The sequence below is a fragment of the Calonectris borealis genome, chromosome 4 (genome assembly GCF_964195595.1).
Source record: "Calonectris borealis chromosome 4, bCalBor7.hap1.2, whole genome shotgun sequence".
Taxonomy (NCBI): Eukaryota; Metazoa; Chordata; class Aves; order Procellariiformes; family Procellariidae; genus Calonectris; species Calonectris borealis.
Genome location: NC_134315.1, coordinates 62,384,315 through 62,398,067, shown reverse-complemented (window position 1 = coordinate 62,398,067; position 13,753 = coordinate 62,384,315). Strand labels below are relative to the sequence as shown.

The window sequence follows — 13,753 nt, the reverse complement described above, 5'->3', positions numbered from 1 at the left end:
TGAGAAGCAGAAAAGGCCTTGGCTCTGTGCAAGCACTGCTCAGCAGGAACTAAAACATCCCTGTATTATCAACATTGTTTTTAGCACAAGTCCAAAACATAGCCCCGTACTAGCTACTATGAAGAAAATTAACTCTATCCCGTCCAAAACCAGCACAACTGGTGTAGTTGTAGGGAATATTTTTGTAGAGGTGTGAGTTCTGCTGTTAAACATTTGCTGGTTGTGATGATCTCATCGCACTAAACAAGGAGATGCCCAGGTGAACCTGTGGGTTTGAAGCTCCATCTTTTTTCCAACCCCAAATTCATGCTCCCACATGTACAGAGCACAATAGGGGTTTGGAAACGGAGTGCATTTGCTTTCAGTAGGGTATCTTCAACTAGCGGAAGCGAAGGTGTTTCAACACAGCTGAGTTGAAGGCAGTCACCCTAACTAAAGCAAATAGAGTGGTGGCTGTGTGCGGGGCTCAGGTGCTTCGGGAGATGGCAAAGGAGGGATTTGTATAGGGAATGTTGTTGCTGAAATGTAGGGAAGCAAGGATGACACAGGGCTGTGGGATTTGCTGGGAGAAATCGGTGTCGCACCACAGATGCTGAGAGCCAAGGATCCAGCCATAAGTGAATAAATAAAAATAAACGATGAACAACTGCTGCTTGCTGAGGATATTAGGCACATCGCCAACACCGAGCCAGACAGCTGCCGAGGGTCACATCCCAAGAGCACCCTGCTGGGGAGGAGATTCAGGGCGGTCAATGGGCACCCGCAGCCCTGCTCTTTCTGGTTTTTGGGTCCCCAGACACGCATTGACCTTTGCAATCGCAGCCCCGGCACCCAGCCTTTGCTGCACACCTGCACGCAGGGCTGCAGAATAAGCTGCTTTGCTTTCTCTCATGGTATCTTGGGAGAGCATGCCGCTTTGATCCTGTGTTTGCTTTATTGGGTTTTTGTTGGCTGTTTATTACCAAGGCCATTTTCATGCAAACGGGGTCATAGTTTGGTAGTCTACTTGCTCCTTCTGCTCGTGCCTTGTCTGCAGACCTAATCCGCTCTTCCTAATAGCCCCATTGGTTGCTATAGCAATGATAAAGTGTTATGAAAAAGGCAGGATGATACTTAAATGTATGGCTGGTGTTACCTTTTTCTTTCTCCCTCCCGGGAAGGAGAAACCCAATAATGGGGATTTGTTTGGTGTATTATTGTTTTATCTAAAGCTTTAACTGTAGGCTCTTTGGAGCCTGAATGCAGTCTGTCTCTCTCAGCATCCTTTGTGGCTGGGAATGTTGCAGCTCTAAAGCAAGTAGGGAGAAACAAGAGCCCAAATTAATGCATACAAGGTACATATAATTTTGTTTTTAAGACGTCAAAGGTTACATTTACTGTGACTCACAGAGAGTGTGAAGTTTGCCGTGGCTAGGCCACCATGATGGGAACCTGCTGCAGAGCACTTAGGGCCCAGTTGTGTTTCTGAAATTATTGGAAGATAGCTGAATGTGTTAGCAGTGGGTTTGTTTTGGATTTGCATCAGGAGAATTACTCAGCACTGCTATCAAAAGTGGCATTTTGATCAGTAAATTAAAAAATCTTAACGCCCTCAGCAATCAAGGGAGAGGAAGGCAGAAGGTGCAGTATTATTTTTGCTTAGTAGCTGCATACAGGAATGGGTGGCTGTTTTGTTGTACCAAGCCCCCTCTTTTACACACCCGAGAGAGAAAAAATTACTTACTCTCTATTTTCAACTTTTTGCCAAGTTTATAGTCAGAATCATGTATCTGCATTAAAAGTTGCCAAAAACTATCTAGTTTGTAACAGCCGAAAAGAGCCAGGTTTGTGTGAATTTAGCTCACTTCAGAGCCCAGCACCCCGGCGAACGTAGGCGAGTGAAGCGTTAAGTGCTGACACAGATTGGTCCCTTCTCCTCTCTTGTCACACGTTGAGAGCATCCCAGATGCGAAACAGCTGGACCTGCCCAGCCGTGGCGGGATCAGCTTGTTCCCGCCTGCTAGGGATCGCTAGTCAAGATCAGACCGGGGATATATCGAGTAAGATGCTCTTTCTGGCAGTTGCCATTTAAAGACGCCTCAAGCTAAAGCATTCAAAAGCATGCAGCAGGTATATTCTTCTCCGTATCAGATCTCATAGGGACCAAGTTGGAGATTGGGTTAAATCTCAAATGGGAGGATTACATCACTTCTGAATTTATGGCTGGCATTAACTCTGCACATTCCCGTTACCTGTATAAAAGTGAGTCTCTTTTTGAATCTTTTGTGGCCAAGCTTGATTAAAAGTGGGATGAAAGCAGAAACAATTTTAATGGACTTAGTACTCACGCTGGTACAAAACTAGTGCAAGAAGAGAAGTGGTTTGTACAGTCCCTCATCCCAGATGTAAGTGAAATTGGTGGAAAATACATTACCAGAAAGAAAGAATTGACTCATTTACCTATTAGTTACATTCAAGGTTGCTTAGTTAAGCGTTCATATAATGTTTTCTTACAGGAGACAGCTTTGTTTCCTTATTTCCAAACACAGCAGCTCATCTTGCTTTCCATCAGCATAGCCAAAAATATCAGGTGAGAGAAAACAAGTCTCTTTTTTCCAGCTGCATGTGTCGAGGAGCCTCCCTGGCATGCAGCCCCCATAGAGCGCTGCCTTCTACTTTGTCCTGTGCTCAAAAGACCGATTAAATGATCCGCTAACGCCATACGCCTGGGGCTGGGAAGGGCTGGGGAGGATGAGAGAGAGGCAGGAGAGCGGTCCGCTCTCTCCTCTATCTGCGCAGACACGGAGAAACGCCATCCCAGGAAATGGAGCCAGGCCCGCGTACGAGCACCGCAGGAGGCAGCTCTGAAGGCCTTCATCTAGCCTTAGGTTTGGCCAGTTTTTACTTTTTTTAAAATAATTAGTAGGTGAGAGCTTTCAGAGAGGTCACTGCTAAGGGGATTTGTACCAGCCAGAGGCCCTTGGGGCTTATGTATCCTCAGCAACTCCATCCAAAAAATGGAAAAGGAAAGAAAAATCAGGTAACGAGTTGCAGAGAAGAGACTGTACCCAGTACCCCACATGCCTCACAAAAACTGCCTCCGCCATGCCACGGGCCCACCTCCACCCCTAAAAGAGGCAAATGGGGTCTCCATGATGAAGGCATCCCTGCCAGGGTTGCTGGGTTTGGGGATTGGCTTTTCGGTCGCTTGTTTGGGTTGGCGCTATCAGATGTTGGTGACAGCCAGGTAACCTGAGCCCACTGACAGCGCTGTCCTGGCTAGCTCTAGTTGCCCCACCAAAGACTTACTTTCCCGGTGGAAAGGTTTTGTCTTAACAGTTTAGCCGTGGAGATAAAAACCATGGTGTATCCTTGAGTATTCCTGTGGCAATGGCCCTGGGAGCAAGTTTTTGAGTCGGTCGTCTCTTTGGATCCCAGAGGAGATTTGGAGCAAGGGCTTAATGGGTTTTTTGGTCCTGTAGGTCAGCTAAAAGGTGGGGGGAAGGCTTTGCTTCATGGGTTGATGCCTGCGATAGGAATCAAGGTAGGTCTTGGCAGCCACCTGCCAAGCCATGACGATCCTGAAAAGCACAAGTCCAGAGGCTGCGACTCCAAGGGATAAACCAAAGCGGGAGGACAACTGCTGGCTGAGTGCTTGGAAACGACAGCAAAGAGGTCCAGGAGTGGGGAAACAAGGTGTTTGTGGGGCAAACATAGAGCCTTGAAACGTGCGTCTCCATGGCCACTCTCGCTCCTGATAGGAACGCCTGATGGAGCTGAGGTGCTCTAGCCTTCAAGGGTGGATTCGGGTGGTTGTGGATATGCTTGACAGTGGTACCAGAGCAGTAGCTTCAGTGAAACTCGCCCTCTTAGACATGAGAAACAGCTGCTCTCTGATAAGTGCCGAGAGCCTTTGGAGAGGCTGCATTCTCCATCCTTCCTTTTTAATTCTGCTTTTTTGATTTTAGATGTGTTGCGAAGGACCAGTAAAAAAGATCCTAGCCCATAGTGGGAGTTGAATGTGCTGTTTTCTGTTAGTCATTATATCTTTTTTTTTTATTCATTTGGCACTTCCGGAGAGTTTTTCCCCCCATATTGTGTAGGCTGCCATCTTCCTTTCTTAAGCAAGCATGCGGGCATAGCCTTGCTTATACTCCAAGTGACTGGGGAACCACCATAAATGTGGCTTATCTGCTTTCTGATACATTTTCTTTTGCATTGGTTTGGATTTGTGCATTGTCAGTAACATCTGTTCTGCTTTAGTGGCATACAGTTTTCCGAGTCTAATTAGCTGGCTGCTTGTAATCAGGACTATTTCAACTGTTGTCATTCGAATGTTCTTTTTCCCTTTTTTTTAATACCACATTTGCCTGATTGACCTTTTTTGTTTTTTTTTTTTCTCTGTCTTTCTATCGGGCTGCTCCAGGAGCCATGGCTAATCATCTTATAACCAATGCTCTGCTTCGTCCTCATGGCACTAACAACCCTTATAATACATTGCTCGGGGAATCGGCGGTCTATAACAACCCTTCTGTCAGCATGTACAACGCACAAGGTGTGCTGGAGTTTCTCTCTAATTTTTCTAGTGAGAATTCCATTTTCTGTGGCTTATTTTGGCCCATTTCTTTCTTTTTTTTCTTCCTTTTTTTTTTTCCTCCCCATGCACACACACTTTGTTTTTTTTGGAACTGGGCACAAAAAAAAGATCCCTCCCCCTTCCTTTCATTTCAATGCATCTTTCCATTTTCCGGAGGCTTTTTTCCCATGAGCGATCAAATTCACTTTGAGAGACCCCCGTCAGTTCTACTCAAAACATTCATAGTGGTTTTGATTTTGTTTTTTTTTTTTTTCTATCTCCTCACTTTTGTATTGTTTTGGTCTTGTGTCAGACGTATTCATTCCTCTCTTTGTTGTCAGCGCATTTCCTTGTTAAACCATTCATTTCAGAAACAGGAACGCCTTTGAAGGTAAGTGAAGCTAAAATGGCCTTTGCCACCAAAGCTGTTCTCGTGAAATGGCATAGAGAAAGGTGGTCAGCGGCACACCAGCTTGCACAGGAAAAAAAATGCAAAATAAAGCAAAACTGCCCTTGATCTCTAAGAAAAATGACAGCTGAAGCGAGGAGCGTAGGTCAGCTCCAAAGAGCAGAGCTTAGATATTGTAAGAAATGTTTTGCCGTTTGCATTAATACATTTTATATGTGCTATTAGAAAGCAGGAAAAAAAAAAAGGATAGAAAAAGGTGTAGGGAAACTAGAAGCTCTTGCATATCCTCCTTTCGGCAAAGGAAAATAAACAGGTAGAGTCAGTTGTACCTAACGGAGGTTTCCGCTGTAGAAATCAGTCTCTTGTCACCTACGTGTTTGTCTCTGCTCTGGCTGTGGGAAGGGACCATGTTTGTAAGCTGATGTCCTGATGCTTCCGTGAGGGAGAGGCAGATGCATTTAAGCAGGACCTGAGAAGGAGCTGAGGAGTGTAGAGCTCTGCCAGCTCCTGTCTCTGGGTGGCTCCGTCCTCCTCTGCCACTTCCATGGGATTGTTGGGTTTTTTTTTTGGCTTGCTTGCAAGGTGGCTGAATCATTACAGAGTAACGCTGCGTTCAAGCGCAAGTATGTCACCACTCTGTCAGCTCTCCGCTCCCGATGAAGGCGTCCCTTTCCAGTAAAGGATCTCTAAGGAAGGGAAAATAATGATGGTTATAATGCAAGCAGGAAAACCCCCTTTGTGCTATATGGCAGCGTATTGTTTACGATAGAAATAGATATTGAACTGTATCACTAGGGTATTTTCATTCAAAGCACAAGGAAAGCACATGCGTTTGACCTTTTTGCTGTTCTTTAATTTCCTAAACTATGCTAACTTTGTCCAATAAATTTGCTTCCACGAACGCTTTTTAAAAAAGTGCTACTGTTAAACATGAAACGCTCTGAATTTTACGAACTTCAGTGTACTGCAAATGTCGAAATGAGCTTTGATGTTCTGTATAGTTTCTTGTATGATAACTTCAAGGTTTGGGGGGCTTTTAAATCAAGTGGCAGCAGGTAATGCTGGGTCAGCATTTGGCTTAAGGGAAGTCCTGATGTTCAGGTCTGGGTGCATCAACTGAACCCAAATGATTTGGGTGGAAATGTGACAAAAAGTTTTTACGTGCATTTTAATAATCTTGTGTTCTTCTAATTTTTAAGACTAGATTCTGATACAGTTACCTGAGCTAACAGCATTTTGTTCCACAAAAATAGTGTAATTGATTTGCAAGTGCTATTCAGTGCAACACAGCCAGATGGATAACAGAGAAACCTACCCAGGCTTCATCCGTGGGAGATGAAGAAAGAGAGTGGGACCAGTACTGATCCCATTTAAGCCCCTGGAGCTTTGCCATTGACTTCAGAGGGAGAAGAACCCAACCCATTCTTTTCAGGCAGCTACAAGTTAAATAATGACCGTAGAACTGGTATAGCTATTGCTTTTCACACTGGTTACTGTCCCTGGACAATTACAAACTGTGAATATTTATTAGGAGATCCTGCAGCAGAAACGAAGGTTAGCAAAACCAACCAGGCCTAATGGCTTCGGCGGTTCTTTGGGATTTAAGGATGCTGCACCAGCAGGCACGCTGAAGCGATGATAGTGCATTGTAAAAGTAGACGCTGCCACCATCTCTGGGTGTGCCTTGGCTCGGATCGGCGTGCGGTGAGGGCATTGCTAGCTAACGTCATCCAACTAACTCATTCCACATCACTAAGGCTATGATTTTTTTTGCACCTTCATCTACCACTTCTGGTGCTGGCCATTGATAGGGACAGAATGCTGTAAGAAGACTGGGGCCTGATCCGGTCCACCCTTTCCCCTTCCCCAGTTACGTGTTTTAAAATACCCTCTCTGCTCAAGCCAAAGCCACCCCATCTGTGGTAGAGACTCACCAGGGACTGGGAGCCCTAAAAAAAACCCTTGGAAAGAGGTGGGGAGTCAGACCCTAAAAGGCCAAACTTCCATTTCCCAGTGGCGAAAGCAATTCCTTGATGGGACGCAGAGAGTAGAGGAAGGAGGAGATGGTAGGTGAGGGGTCTGGCACCCCGCAGCACGTGCCGAGCGCTCACCGCCATTAGCAGCTGACGGACGTACGCTGGCTCGGTCTCTCGGACACAGGAGTTTCTCAAAGTGGCCTAACTGCTTTCGTGAGAGCTAATTTTAAGAGAAGGCGGCAATCTCGTTAACAAGCTCTGGGTAAACCCCAGCGTGCCACAGACTGTTGCGAAGTGGGAGGCTGAGAGTTACCACTGGCTCTTCACCTTCATCTCTGGCTCTTCTTGTTTTAACCCTTTCTTCTCAATAGTTTCATTTAGCGATGCCATTATTCGAACTACCGTTCTCTTACTTTTTTTTTGCAAAGTCCATGTAGTTTGCCATGTGTTCGGTTAAAAAAAGAGCAGACATACCAAAGTTTGTAAAATGCCAGCAGCCCCGTGATGAGCAAAGTCATACTCTTACAAAGCACTGTTGCAAAGGATGGACGGCAAAACATTCTTAGCAAGGAAACGGATTTCGATTTCAACTGCCAGGGGTTATTATAACTAACAGTAAGTAAAGCCATTCATTTTAAGACTTTGGAAGTGACATTGACAGTGCCTGACTTTTCAAGCATGACCGTTACCAGCTTTAGACTTTTCTTAAATTTCCAGGCATTATTTCTTGATTTGTGTTGCACGCTGAACGTTTTATAGTGGCATTGGAAAACATTTTAAATGTGATAATTTTTTTAAATAAAAATGTAGTCTATTGAATATTGCGCGTAAAATATTTTTTCTGTCTAAAATGTCAATATTTTTAACCTGAAATAAACCATGTAACAAATTCATGTATTCTGGGCAGTGGAAATTATTTCCGTTAACTCTCTTTTCTGCATATCATCAATTTGCTTTTTACTCATGTTTCTCCTACTGTCGCTGTAAGCTTACTTGTTGTTTTTTCTTTCCTTTTCTTCATGCTGTCGTTTAGAGCCCTACAGAGAGACAAGTATGGGAGTAAAGCTAAACATTGCATATCAAATGTAATTTTTTTTAGTTCACTTTTATTGCATCACATATAGATGATGTAGTTAATAAAGGAAATTCATCTCACAGTTTTGAAATAAAAAGAATATGAATATACATATGTATATATACGTGTATGCGTGTGTATGTATGTGTGTATATATATATGTATGTGTACATATATATATAGATGAGATTAGGTGATGCTTTCTTTGTTTATTTCTCGTTTTTGTGGTATCGTTTACCCAGCGTAGTTTCTCATATAACTGTGCGTATGATTTTTTTTAAACTTCACATTTTTATTTGCGAGGTCATGGCATTTTTATATGGCGTGTTTCATTGCAGACCCCATTCTGTTCTCACCTGCGATGCCTCCATTTTATTTCCCCACCAAACCCGGGCTCTGTGCATTGGCAGCAGAAGCGCAGTGCTCAGCGCCTCAATGCATACATTATTCAACGTGACCATCAGACAGATGCTGTTGTACCCGTCACCCATTACATACGGTCCTCCCCCCAAAATGCTCACTTTTCATTTCTCCCCAAGCATCATGACTCGGTTGGAGAGCTTCCACCATGAAAATCAACAGCTTTGCTCTATGTCTGTGATGGCTAGTTGATTTTTTGGCATAGTTCCCTCGTTTGTTGGGAAACCCAGGATACGGCAGCACTCTCTAAGCTTCAGAAACCTAAGAGGTGACCGACACATTTGGGGCATTTCACTCAAAAGCGAGAAGAAAGCCTGCAGCAGCGCTTTCCATCCTTTGACATGCAGCAACTACTCCATCGCAGATATAGACCGAATCCTGTATTTTCAGAAGGTACACATGCCATGTACCAAGCATGGTATGAGCAACCGTTCATCTGAAATTGTCAGCTACCAGCTCCTCTAATCCACCGCAGCTTGCTGGGAGTTGCTTGACATTTTTTGGCAATGCCCGAAGCCCTTAGCTGAAAGGTCGATACATTATTTCATGCATCCCCAAGCCTGCACTCCTTCCAAGGAGGCCAGTAATCCCAAAAAAGAAAGCGTGGCAGCTTAACTGCTGGGCCTGATTTTCTTCCCCCTTGCCCACTCGTGCTGCGTTGCTCTCAAAGTGCTTCCCCGCCATCTCCCGTGTTGGGAAAGAGTCAAGCTCCAGCCTTACATTGACGGTGTTGATACACCTACGGACATGCGATAGGCAGTTAGTTTGGGGGCACCCCAAGACCCCATTACTCCTCGCAGGTTCCCCCGAGCCCACCATACCGTGGCGGTGATGGTACTTGCTGTATCCTCTGCTTTAACTTTGCAAGTGAAATGAGAGCTATTATTTTTAAAGGCTTCGCAAGACCCCACAGCAGCTGCCTCCAACATCAATTGCATTAGAAAATCCCCACCCAGCCAGTGTGGAGTAAATATTTTGGCCTTGCCCTTGTGCTGGGAGAGGTGGGGTATTTAGCCTTGTTCCAAAAAGCCTGGGCCAGGAAGCACTTTGTGCCTCCGCCTTGCTAATCCCCGAATCCCGCCATTCAGGCCTTATGCCTTTCCCCTGGCAGCCTGCCCAGCCAAAACGGGAGAGCAGATTTATTTTTTTCCTCTAGGAAGGACACACTCCCAAACAAAGTTTGGGAATGATTAACTTGGGCTGCGAATACTTCTCCCTCAGCTGGGGGGAATTGCCCCCTTCCTCCAAAGCGCCTGGAGCCAGGGCAATTGCGACCAGCCCAGGGTCACCTATTTCTCAGCTCCCCCGGGAACACATAGAGCAAAGCACAAGAGCTGCAGGAGGTACTGGCCAGGAGAGGTTATTCCTTCCTGCCGGCTATTGCCACATCAAGTCACATACGTGACGGCGCTTTCCATTTTTTCGGTGGGAAGACCTTAAGCCGGTTAGCTGGAGCTGCACCCTCCTGTTTTGGCCGCAACACTCTCCTCGCTGCCGAGCCCCAGCAGCCGCAGCAGCCTAGGAAGGGGGTTTGAGTGTGCACGTCCCGCGTGAGTGTCCTGTTTGTACAAGTCACCCTCTCTTGTGTAATGTTTTTCAGAGGGGCTTCTGAACAATGCCAGGGATACAAGTGTCACGGATACTCTACCACTGAATGGTAATCACGGCAACAGCTACAGCATCGCCAGCGGCGAGTACCTCAGCAACTGCGTGCAAATCCTTGACCGTGGGTACAACCACACCGAGAACGCCCTCGAGAAAAAGATTCTGAAGGAACTCACCTCCAACTACATCCCTTCCTACCTGAACAACCACGAGCGCTCCAGCGAGCAGAGCCGCAACCTGATGAACAAACTCGTCAACAGCGTGGGCGGCGGGAGCGAGGACGATGCCATCGTGCTGGACGACGCCACCTCCTTCACCCATGAGGAGAGTCTGGGCCTGGAGCTCATCCACGAGGAGTCGGATGCCCCGCTGCTGCCCCCCCGGGTGTACTCGGCAGACAACCACCAGCCCCACCTCTACAGCCGGCGGCGCATCCCGCAAGACAACAGTGAGAGCTTTTTCCCCTTGCTGACCAACGAGCACACGGACGATCTCCAGTCGCCCAACAGGGATTCTCTCTATACCAGTATGCCTGCGCTGGCCGGCATGCCCATGACGGAAAGCGTCACCGCCAGCACCCAGACCGATCCCCCGCCAGCCAAAAGTGGCAGTGGCGACGCCGACGATGTTTACTACAAAAGCATGCCCAACCTTGGCTCCAGGAACCACGTCCATCAGCTACACACTTACTACCAGCTAGGTCGAGGCAGCAGCGACGGTTTTATAGTCCCGCCAAACAAAGAGGGAACCCCCCCGGACGGCAGTGCAAAAGGACCCACGCACTTGGTCACTAGTCTATAGAAGATTCAGCAAAAATTAAGCAAAGAGACAACAAAAAGCCCCTCCGTAATGCTCGGTTTACTGTTCTGAGTTAATCCAAGCAGTGGTAATATTGTGTGTACTCCTAAATCTTCATGCTGTTTGAAAGGAAACTCTCGGACTTTTTTTACTGGAATTTTTAGGCCGGCCCGGAGAGGACAATAACTGCTGCCCCCCCCTTCTCCCCCATCCTCCTTCCCTCCAGACAGACTTCATTATGTTAATGAAAGAGATAGATAGATAACGGCACACTTCGTGGCCTTCTCAAGTTATGCCGTGTTTGTTTAAACAATCCTTGATGCTGTGTTGCTCTTAATATCGAGGACCTGATTTAAGAGGGGGAAAAAAAAAAGGCAAAGAAAAAAATAAATAAAAGGCCAAAAATGTGCATTTGAAATGAGTAGCGATGATGCATCTAGGTGGGAGCGCTGCACAAAACAAGCTAGCAAAACTCTTTCTTACCAATCCAGATCACGTCATGGGTTTTGGTCACTCACAACTTGGTTTCACCGCAGCGCCCTTTGCTGCGGGAGCAAACAAAACAAAAACAAATTTAATGAGACGGAAGTGAATCCTAGAATTCTGTGCTAAAGGCATATTTTACGTTTTGCTGTATTAATGGATGATAAAAACTAATGGCAGAAAAAGAGAAGCGAACAATTTCTATGTAATGTACAGATACTAGCATTGCACATATAGTCTGCTTTCTGTTCCTCCAGAACTTGCTTCCCTGTTAATGTAGTGGAAAAAAAAAAAAAAAAAGAACTTTTTTCTGTTGTGCTGGTCTTGTAAGTTTGTCTACCAGTAGGAGCAAGGTTTTTCATAACTCCTCCTTTTTTTTTTTTTAATTTTGTTTTGCTTCTTCCACTGCCCCTCCTCTCCGTCCCCTCCCTGTCCGGGTAAAAAAAAATCTCACTAGGCAAAAAAAAAAAAGAACATCGTTTTCTAAGGACCATTTTTAGTAACACCATCACCATTTCTTTTCAGCCAAGGCAGTCTTTTTATTTCCTCATTGTATAACTTTCTTCAGCCGGCATATTGCCGGCAGACCTTTTGGCAGACTAGAGCAGGGCAAACTTCCCCGTTGACAGTGCACAACCGATCGTGACGATAATCCTGCGAAGCATCTTGGGCGAGCAGCCCCTCAGCCAGGCCGTAGGGTCGCATCCAGGAGCCGAGAGGGTTTTTTAATAGTCATAGCGGGGCTTCTACAGGAGACGACCATTTCCCTGGAGGAGTGAAGGGCCTTCACGGCTCCGTCTGGTCCCCGGTTTAGGCACTTGTACTGCAGTGGTTAAGAAGAAAATTGATTGATGCGTAGTGAGCTAAAAAGTACTTTGCAGTGATTTTAAAAAAAAAAAAAGTCTTCTGTTCATTATTTTTCCTAACAGGAAATTTATTTATTTGACAGGATTTTTAAGTAACATAGGCTTTCTGGAGGTAAATTAGCAGCACGGAGTATGACTTCTTCTTTTTTTCTTTTTTTTCTTTTTTTTTTTTTAATTTATGATCCATTTTGTACGGTCTCAACAATTGAATGACCTCATTACTAATATTTGTTGTAAAAGTGAAGCTTGTTTGCCAACCAATAAACAACTGATCACGATTTAGAAGATACTGTATGTATGTACTGTACGATTAATCTCTCTTTTTTTGTTGTTGTTCCTCTCTCCATTACTGTCTTCAGTATGAGTCTCCAGTACTTTATGGCATGGGTGAGCAATGCCAAAGAAAGGAGGCCTAAGCTGAGCAATTTAAGCACAAAGGTTATGCAGCTATGGCTGACTAGAAATATCAGGCTAGCGGTACTTGTTTAGGGGCGAGAACAACACCGGTTGACATTTGTTGCAGGTGATTCTAGGTCTGTTTTGTGCCTACTGTATAAACTAGCCGATGACACGCGGATGATTTGAGTATAGTATTTCATGTGTCGTACCTTTTAATCATTGTAATGATTTTTTATTTTTTTTTTTTTAATTTTGGTTCTTCTGAGATTAAAAACTGCTGGTAGCATGTCAAAGAGTAAAACAAGTCCCCGTTAGGCCTCCTCGGTTGTTGTTTGCTGTCTCTTTATTTTCTTGCTCCGGACATACGCAAAGCGCCATCGCTGTCCTTGGCCACATCACCCTTCCCGTCCCGCCACTGCCGATGGCCCGCTGGCGCTTCGTTGCTCTCCTCCAGCCTCCCCCTTCAAATCCTTTGGGAGCAATTACGATCCATCGTCAAGATATAGAAAGCCACAAAATAGACTAGAAAAGTTGACAACGAAAATAACTGCCTCTGGACACGCTCAGTACCAATTTTTTGGTACATGATTTTTCGCAAAGCCCTGCCATGCCTTGGGCTTTGTGGTCTGGTGCTGCCTCCATCCAAGCTGCCTCCATCCAACTCCCGTCAAGCTGGGTAAAAGCCAAAAGATTTGGAGCAGGCAGGTGATGCCCATGTTAGACAAGATATTCCCAGTGCTGGAGGATAAATGCAGCAGTGGAGCAGCTCCACTCTATCCCGGGGTTGTCCTCGCGTGGGGTGATGCTGCTCAGTGCTGCTCAGGAGGGGCTTGTCAGGGGAGGAGAACCAGGGGGTGGTGGTATTTGGCGGTATTCATTGCCTACAAAAGAGTCTGGTTTGAGTCACCTGGGTCCTTCCTGCAGCCAGACACTCAGACCAAAACATCTTAGGGAGGAAACTTCATTTCTAACCAAGCACTGATCACAGCTGTACCTCTTGCCGGGTCTAGGTTTCCGCACGGGAGCGTTTCCCATTGGGAGATTGGGAATCGCCTGGCTTCATAGCAAAACAGCCACTGGCCAGCAGGGTCATGCTTTTGTTCTTGATGCTGCCTCCCTGTTTAATTTTATTTTCCAAGCCAGCAGCAATGGAGCTGGGCTGGTAGA

The 13,753-nt window shown here is 45.7% G+C and overlaps 1 protein-coding gene across 17 annotated transcripts in view; it reads left to right on the top strand.

Annotated features, from left to right (window-relative positions):
* Positions 1-13,380, top strand: part of ADGRL3 (adhesion G protein-coupled receptor L3) — a 272,261-nt gene extending 258,881 nt beyond the window's left edge. For 10 of the 17 annotated variants that reach the window (XM_075149833.1, XM_075149835.1, XM_075149829.1 and 7 more), the window contains one exon: positions 10,036-13,380. In XM_075149833.1, the coding sequence (XP_075005934.1) occupies positions 10,036-10,841 (806 nt within the window). In that variant the 3' untranslated portion in view covers positions 10,842-13,380. Of the gene's footprint in view, positions 1-4,405; positions 4,535-7,973; positions 8,026-10,035 lie in introns of all 17 variants that reach the window. The other 7 variants (XM_075149840.1, XM_075149839.1, XM_075149838.1 and 4 more) reach the window with 5 other exon arrangements.
* The last annotated feature ends 373 nt before the right edge of the window (positions 13,381-13,753 follow it).